At 45.2% G+C, this 9,295-nt stretch overlaps 1 protein-coding gene across 1 annotated transcript in view; it reads right to left on the reverse strand.

Annotated features, from left to right (window-relative positions):
- Positions 1–1,588: 1,588 nt before the first annotated feature.
- The window catches only part of plxna3 (plexin A3), a 116,896-nt gene continuing 109,189 nt past the window's right edge, over positions 1,589–9,295 (reverse strand). The window contains 3 exon segments of the mRNA XM_030055392.1: positions 1,589–7,323; positions 8,317–8,467; positions 9,267–9,295. The exon segment at positions 9,267–9,295 is cut by the window's right edge and continues 184 nt beyond it. Of these exon segments, the coding sequence (XP_029911252.1) occupies positions 7,228–7,323; positions 8,317–8,467; positions 9,267–9,295 (276 nt within the window). The 3' untranslated portion in view covers positions 1,589–7,227.

The raw sequence follows: 9,295 nt of genomic DNA on the forward strand, positions 1-9,295 counted from the left end.
GTCTTTGCAGGTTATTATTTTTGTTTCCTGTGAAGAAGTTATTTTACTTATTTACTGATCAGCTCTCAATAGTTTTTATTTTTATTTTGTTTTCAGTTTCAGTTTAGTTCGATTTTTTTTTTTTTAAAGCAGCTTTGTTAGTTTTAGCTCGCGTAGTTAGCTAGGTTTAGGTTTTATTTTCTGAAAACTCTTAGGTTTAGTTTTTATTAGTGTTCGTTTTAGTCTCTCTGTAATATGGAGTACAGGTCAGGTTAGACTCAAAAAGGTCAGAAAAAGTTTTTTTTTTATTGTGTAATAAAAACTAAAAAAAAAAAAAAAAAATGTCTTCACTGAGGATGAACAACCAAATAAACTGACAGACGCAAACTGAAGACATTTTCTGTAGAAATTTAGTTTTAGTTAATTTTGTAAACACACAATACAGTTTCAGTTAGTTATCTTTTTTTTTTTGTAAAGCCTCATATTTTAATTTTAGTTTTCGGTATTTCATTAACAATAATAACCATGGATCCATATGAAGAATAAAGAATTAAGATCTGTGTCTTATTGCCTCATTGCTTTTGTTTGTGTTTTTGTCATTTTGAGCCTGATGAGCTGCTCATAACCCAAACTGCTTTCTGTTAAAGGTCATTTATGTTTCTCTGCTGGTCGGTGGTCATTTCCCAGCCTGCACATGAAGATGTGTGTGTGTGTGTGTGTGTGTGTGTGTGTGTGTGTGTGTGTGTTAAAAGGCCGGCGTTGAGTTTTCCTTCTTAACGCTGTACAAACTAATAAAAACGTTTCATCCTCCTGCAATAAATATGACTCATAAAAAATAAATAAAAAAAAAAACAAAAACAAAAATATCAATAAATATCAAATCGCTGGAGAGGGCGAAAAACTCTGAGCCGTGTGTGTGTGTGTGTGTGTGTGTATGTGTGTGTGTGTGTGTGTGTGTGTGTGTATGTGTGTGTGTGTGTGTCCCAGGAATTACACCCGACCCCTCAGTCTCCATTCCCTCCTCCCAGCAGAGTATGTGTGTGTGTGTGTGTGTGTGTGAGGCTGAGCATGTTGTAGGGTGGATATGATGTTTAAGTTTGTGTGTGTGTGTGTCAGTGTTGAGACGCTGCTGAAACACACACACACACACACACACACACACACACACACACACACACACATACACACACACACAGCCAGCTGCTCCAGTGGAAAACCATCCGGCTGTCGATCGCCCTGCAGGAAATAACCTTCACCGAGGTTTTCACTTCCTCCTCCTCCTCCTCCTCCTCTCCTCCCCCTCCTCCTCCTCCTCCCATGGCTGTCTACAGATTAATAAAGTGTGTGTATCTCCATTCACATCTTCTGAAACTCACTTTGAAACTACTTCTAGAGATTATTTCGTTGGCCGTCGTCTCCTGGATTATGAATTTTAATGCGATCTGATAAGAAATCTTGTTCTTGTGATCTGTCTCAAAACGGATTATTTTTTATTTTAGACCGATGGTGGACGCAGTTAAAAATGGAGGTTTTCCTCTTTAGTTTTGTTCTCGAGTTTTATCTTCGTCCTCGAACCAGGACGTGAGAGTTCGTCAGTTTTTATTTTTAGTTCAGTTTAACAAAACCTTTTTTTTTGTGCCGTGCACAGAGGGAAGTGTTTGGTCTGAACGGACGACAGGCAGAACCCCCCTCCTCAAACACACTGCACTCTGGAGCATAGATCACAGAAACAGAACTGGGTAGAACTGGCTTGGGTGTTCAGGTTGCCACGGCAACAGCTGTAAACGTCCAGCTGACGTCACGGCGTCGGCAGAGAAGTTTGTTTACGCTGCGAAAACCGTTCAGTTTTTACGGGAAAATGAACCAAAGAATTCAGGAAATCAGCTTGTGAGTCTTTCAGCGCTGTGTCAGAGCAACTGGAGGCAAAAATATTAACTACAGAGCCGGGGGTGGGGGGCATGTGATATTCAAGATTAAAGTCGTAAATTTAAGAGAAAAAAATCTAATATTCTGAGATTATAAAGTAACAAATTTTCAAGAAAAAAAATCGGAAATTCTGAGATTAAAGTCGTAAATTTCTGAGAAAAAAACTCAAAAATTTCTAAGAAAAATGTCGAAATGTCGCTGTGGCAACAGGAGCCACCAGGACAAACTGATCTGGGGTGAATGGAACGGCCACCACGGTTCTGTGGGTCAGGGTCTGCGGGTCAGGGTCTGTGGGTCAGGTTCTGCCGGTCAGGTTCTGCCAGTCAGGTTCTGCAGGTCAGGTTCTGCGGGTCAGGTTCTGCCGGTCAGGTTCTGCCAGTCAGGTTCTGCAGGTCAGGTTCTGCCGGTCAGGTTCTGTCTGTCAGGTTCTGCCGGTCAGGTTTTGTCTGTCAGGTTCTGCCGGTCAGGTTCTGCGGGTCAGGTTCTGCAGGTCAGGTTCTGCAGGTCAGGTCAGGTTCTGTGGGTCAGGTCAGGTTCTGTGGGTCAGGTTCTGCAGGTCAGGTTCTGCGCTCTGGACTCGGGCTGATCCAGGACGGATCCTGCTGCTGGAACAGAACCGACCTCCACATCTGTTCCTGGTTTTTCCAGTTTGAGTCTAACAAACCTCCGGCTGAGCAGCGCTGACGTCCACACTCTCCTGCTCTCCTCTCTCTCCTTCCTCTCTTTATTCTCTCCGTCCATGTGACATCTTCTTCTCCCTCCCTCCCCCTTCCTCCCTCCTCCTCCTCCTCCAGTGAGCCGGTTTGATGAATGAAGGTGTCTCCGTCTTCCTCCTCATCTGTATTCTCTCTCTCTCTCCCCCTGCTGCTCTACTCTCCCTGCATGCCAACGCCGTCTCCTCCTCCTCCTCCTCCTCGTTCTCCTCTCTGCATGCAAACACCATCACCTCCTCCTCTCCTCTCCCCTCAGCGTGCAAACATCACATTCTGCCTCCTCCTCCTCCTCCTCCTCCTCCTCGCTCTCTGCATGCCAACGCCGTCGTCTCTCCTCCCCCTCCTTCAGTATGCAAACCGTCTCCTCCTCTGAACTCCCCTTTCATTACTTTCTGTGGGAGGTGACTCAATAACAAACCAATGGAACACACAGCCTGCATAAATAAAGGCATATTCCAACCAAAACTGCAGTGAGAAGACAATCAAGCTGCATCCCGGGACGTTTTTTTTTATTGGTTTGATGACTTTGAGTTTGGGTCTGATGTGGTTTGTTAAAGGGCGATTGGAGATGTTTTTTTTTTTTAAATTAATAGGCCTGAAGATACGATCACAGATTTCAAAAGGCGTCAAAGATAAGATCGCAGATTTTAATGGAGCGACTGTAAAGATCCAATCGATGGGTTTAATTGGGCTGCAGATACGATCGGGGGTTGGGTTGGGGGGCGGGGGTGAGGTGGGGGGCGGGGGGTGATATGGCTGGTTTCCACTGCAGCAGCAAAGCAGCAGCACTGGGGAAATCACAGTGGGTTTTTACATATGTGATTCTACACACACACACACACACACACACACACACACACACACACACACACACATTGCATGGACAGTGGTAGTGGTATGCTAGTGGCTTCCCTCCCTGCTCTATAATTAATCATCTAAAAGGCAGTCTTTCATTTCAGGACCCCTGTCTGTCTCTCTATCTGTCTGTCTGTCCTCCTCCTCCTCCTCCTCCTCCTCCTCCTCCTCCTCTCTCAGGGTCCTTTTGGCCCCAGATTCAAACTACAGTGAAAGAACAGCAAGAAAGAAAAAAAGGTGCTTTGTAGCTATGGCATTACAGAGACCCAGGAAAGAGACGTTTCACGTTGGTAGAACATCTTCAGCTGCAGTGCGCTCAAGCCGGGAAAAAATACAACTGCATTAGGATGCAATGAGAATCTTCCACTGTGTCATTCAGCATAATAATAATAATACATTTCTCCCCGTCCCCTCAGGTGGTTCTTGCCAGGCCAGAATATGTTGTAAGTAATGATCAAATAAAAATTAAAAAAAGTAAGAAAGAAAGAAAGAAAGAAGGAAGCTTGTTTTAAAATGTTTCCCTTTCTCGCAGGCGGAGCTTCTGCAAAATGTTTTGGCCGTGACCCAAATCTCAGAAAATCAGTGAATAAAGAGCCTGACCTTCACCGTCCAGCTTGATGCAAAAGGACGACAAAACAAGATGTTGAACTCGGCGTCAAGTTAACCTGCCAGACACATCCTGACACGCACTTGGATATGAAATGTTAATTTTAGCTCCTCCAGTAAAACCTCCTCCTCACTCCGCTCTCCATGTGACAGATACGTATTGTGCTGACAGACAGAAACCTCGTCAAAGACCAGCTGCTAACGGTGTGAAGGTCCAGCCGGCCGGGACGTGCTGCTCGACGGCAGGAACCTTTTTTTCATTTCTCGAAGGTAAAATTTTGGTTTGATTCAAACAAACGAATTTGACCCGGAGCTAATGCTAAACAATATCTGTTACCTGCTTTTGTCAGGACAGAGGAGACGAGACATGACGTCACTTCTAGAAAACAGAAACAAGAAAGGTGAAGATGTTCTACCAAAATGAAATATCCTTTTCAGAGGTGTGGGGGGGCTGGACGACAGTGACCTGGGTAGAAAGTCCTCCGTTATACATTTAACCTGCACTCACACTGCAAATAATTCCTCTTTGGGATGGAGCAAGAGTGCAACAGTGAAATGTAGAAAGACTTCCTGCATGGCTGCAGGTGCCCCGCCCCTCCAAACCCACCGCCCAACACAGTTCAGTGTCCAGTTTGGCAAAATCAAAAGAAAAAACAACAAAGAAAAGCACTGAAGTCTCAACAGGACAACACTGGAGCTGGACAGCAGGACGGGACTGGAGGTGCTGCTTCAGTTTGCCTCCGGTCCCGTCCTGCAGGCGGCGCTGTGGGTCGGTTTGGTCTCTTTATCGCAGTCCGATCCGTCCTCCATCTCCTGGCTTTGCCTCTTGCCTCTCCAGACTCCGATGTGAGCATAAGGTTCAGCTTTATACAAGTTCAGTTCCTTAAAATCCATACTGTCAAATCCACACAGTTCTTATTACATGTTAACATTTCAATATTCTTTTTTTCTTCCTTTTGTATTCTTTTTTCTTTTATATTTTAATCATCATCATTATTATGTTTTTTTTTCTTCTTTACAATTATGGCCACAAGTCTTAAAACATTGTTCGTGAGTTGAGTCCGGTCCGGTACAGTCCGGTCCGGATTCGATCCGGGTTTGGTCCGAGTCCGGTCCAGTTCTAACATGATCCGGTCCGGTCTTTACATGGCACTGGCTTGTAGCTCTGCACAGTATTTCCCCCTGGGCGTGATAAGCATGGCGCTGTATAGCATGGCTGTGTGTGTGTGTACGTGCGTGCATGTGTATGTGTGTGTGTGTGTGTGTGTGCAAGGTCCATAAATTATTCAGCTGTAGTCACCAACAATAAAACAAGTTTTCGCACCATCTAGGCCACAGTTTGGAGACCAGCGGCGGGACCAGACCCTTTCCAGGGTCGATCCGGTCCTGAAAAAAACGGCGGTCAGTCCATGTTCCTTTATTCCGGAAGTTCCTTGTTTCCGAAAAAAATGCGATTCAACCTGCTAATTTACAGACCTTGTGTATGTGCCTGCACTGGAATGTATTCAAACGTGTTTCTGTATTTGTTTAGCTTTGTTTTTACTTAAGTATTAATGATTCTGGTGAATTCCACAGTCTTGATTGGTCGGGCAGTACGTTACTAAAGAGTCTTCCTGGCCAATACGAGGCCAGAGGCCAGCAGGACTGACCAATGACAGGGCAGGGTTGAGGTCAGGTGGTGGGGAAAAAGACGTGGGGTGGAAAGAGAAGGAGGCAAGAAGAGGAGAGGGAGAAAAAGGAGGGAAGAGGAAGGATGAGAGGAGGAAGGGACAAAGTAAGGGAGTAGGAGGAGGAATCTGAAGAAGCTGAAGACCAAGGAGAGGAGAGGGAAGGAGGATGGAGGGGGTATGGACACAGGTACTGGTCGGTTGGTAGGCATTGGGCTCAGTGTGCTGTGGTACAGAGTGATTGTCCAGAGAAACGTCGAGTGTTTTTTTTTTTTTTTTTTAACAGCAAACATAAAACTTCTAGATCCTCACACAACTAGACCAAACACTCCGAAGGCCGAGTCAGATCGTCCCACGTCACTGATTCACCTTTCATCGCTGTGAAAACTCGACCTTCTAATCTTCCACCTGGACTTCAACCAGACTAAACCAAGGTTGGGTCAAATGGTCCTGATATCAAAAAAGATGTCAGCTCTTTCATTTTCTGCTCATTTCTTAAAGCTTAAATCAACCTTCTGATACTCAAAATCGGGCACAGAAGGCCAAGGTCAGGTCAACTCTTTCAGCGTAAGGACATCAATGGTGGAAACTTCAAGCCTTTCGGTTTGACTTTGAAAATGGGCCAAGACCTTGACCCTTTCCATATGAGGCCGAGGTTTCAGTCCAATATTTTCTCGTGTGAGACCTGACCGCTGGCCATCAGCTTGGTTTCTGAATCCTCTGGGCGGGGCCAAACATTTCAAGTTCAAGTTATCTGCATCCAGACCTGACCTTGTCCCCTGCTAGTCCATTCATTTGTTTTACTTTGATTCCTGAAAATGTGACTTGGCCTTCATCTTCATCTTCAGCCTGGCATCTAGAACGTTCTGAACCAGGCCGGGAATCCTGAGGTCAGGTCGACTGATCCCACATCAATGCATCCATTTGTTCATTTCCTTCTGTTTCAGTGAAACCTGACTCGACCTTGCTTCCACATCCTTTCGCAGCCACGCCCCCCTTGTTGTTGGCATGGCTGGTTGCCGCAGCAACAGGGAATCAGGTTTCGGGGTGCTCTGATCCCTGGTCACACCTGCAGTGAATTAAAATCCAAATCCAAATCAACTGATGCATCCAGATGTTTTTTTTTTTTTTTGCCCATGAATGGCTCCATTCGATTTTGAGCCATGTTTTAGATGCATCCAAATCGGTTTGGAATCTGATTTTTTTTTCTCGCCCCAACACCACCTAACGGAGGTAGTCAGGATACCAGCCAGTCTTCAAATCAATCAATCTATCAATGAATAAATAAGTTACTGATGGATTGATCGCTAAAAGGGCCGGAGCTGTGGCTGTATATCCAGTCCGACGCAGAGCAGCTCAGCTGACTGTTCAACAGTTCAGAAAAACAAAAGTCCCATTTCCCTTCCCCCGATTTCTTTTCCCCATCCCCCATCTATCTATCCATCCATCCATCCATCTGTCCGTCTGTTCTCCTCCTCCTCTCAGCTGCTTCCAGACATCAGGTTGATGGCTTGCTCCAGTTTGTGCCTCAGTTTGTGTTTGCGACAGTACCCGTCCCTGTCCAACGCCGTCAGGATCTGCAGAGACAGGAAACACAAATTTAAAACCTATGAACTCTTGGAGTGGATCCCACACCAGCCTTGCACATCTCATCCAGCGAAGGGCCACACACCTTCATGCACACCTTACTCAGGTAGATCTGTTTCAGCCAATCAGCATTAAGCCCTTAACTGGTGTCAAAGAGTAGAGCTGGAACAAAAACCTGCAGGACAGGAGGTCCTTGAGGTCAAGTTTAGGAACCACCGATTTTATTAAAATTTCATCAATATGCTGCAGAAACGCTGCACGAGAGCGGCACAAATGGAGTGATTTTGGCACAAATGGAGTCCAATACTCTCATATCCACTGACAATGTTTTGGGTCTAACCTGAATCACCATACTCTCAGAAAATAAAACACATGACTGTACCTTCAGGGGTACAACAGGGCAGGACCCTCGGATTCACTCACTGGGAACTGATGTGTCCCCTTGTGGTTTGCACGTTATAAACACCAGTCTTGTTCTATATTATAACTACAGTACTGACTGGAGATTTTATTACCTATTTACCATATCCACAAAACTTATTTCATTTCAAGATTATTCAGTCACAGCCTACAAGTTAAAAAATGCCTTAGCCTAACAAATGTTGGCTCCTAATATGGTATGTTAACATTTAGAGGAAACAGATATTTACCTTTTACTGCTTGGGAACATATGTGTTCCTTTTTGGCTCTGAAAACGGTTTACTTAATTACCTTGAGGTCCAGTAATTAGCCCTAAGGGGAGCATGTGTTCAGACTGTATCCTGGGGAACAGAAACGGTCTCCTGCTGTGCCTCTGCAGGCAACTGACCGAGTCACAAAGTCAGGAAACTCAAGGAGGATAAACCTCGACATGAGAGAAGCCAGAGACTTTCAGAAAGCTGCGACGTTTTGTCAGAGCTCTCGCTCACAAACGCACAGAGGCACAAACCCTGGAACCCTGATGTGTGATGTCACCGAAAGACGAGACCCCGCCCCCTCCTCACCTCCTCCTTGTACTTGTTGATGTAGAAGTACAGCTCACTGAGCGCGCTCAGGGTGTTGAACTCGTTGCCGTGGAGACGGGACTGCTCCACGAGGTAGGCGTCCATGTCCTGATCGCTGATACTGGGCATCTTCGATATGTCCCTGTAATACCTGGACACACACACACACACACACACACACACACACAGGTTATTACACATATATGTTATACCTGTGAGTGCCAGTGTGTCAACAAACTGATTTGTTATCTTAGCACGGTGTAATTCTCCTGTGCATTAGCTCTTAGCTACGTGGTAAACTCTTTAGCTCTTCTGCTTGTGTGTGTGGTAACCATAGAAACTGAATGGGTAGAAACAGTGTGGGACTTTGGTTCATGGAAAATCAGAGTATTTCCGGGTGGTTCCTGTTGTCATGGCAACAGCTGTAAACATTCAACTGATGTCACCCAATCGGCAGAAGAGTTTGTTTGCGTCGGGAGAACGCACGGCTAACAGAAACATGTTCTGCTTGCACAAGAAAATGAATCAAAGAATTGTCAAAATCAGCTTGTGACTCTGGATTAGGATTCACTGAGCTCACATCTAATTAGCTCATATTAACGTTAGCCTTAAGGGTTTGAATTAGCTTCAGATGAGCAGAATGTTTTTTAAATAACTTTGTCGGCATTTGAACTTTAACTTCCTCCTTCGTTGTTGCTGTGACAGCAGCGGCTGCTAACGTCACCACGCAAGTTTCAATAAAGTTATTCAAACAAACTCTTCTGTTGGCGTGGCAACATTAGTTGAACGCTACAGCTGTTGCCACGGCAACTAGAACCACCTGGAATCTGTCGTGAAACAAAGGCCCATAAAAGCCCACGCCGGTTCTACCCGTTTGATTTCTATGGTGTTGACTCCGTTGACTCATTAGCTAACAGGCTAACAGGCTAGCAGATTAGCAGGTCAGCTACCTCTCCACCCAGCTCTTGTAGTTGGGTAT

Source organism: Myripristis murdjan, chromosome 7 (assembly GCF_902150065.1).
Source record: "Myripristis murdjan chromosome 7, fMyrMur1.1, whole genome shotgun sequence".
Lineage (NCBI taxonomy): Eukaryota > Metazoa > Chordata > Actinopteri > Holocentriformes > Holocentridae > Myripristis > Myripristis murdjan.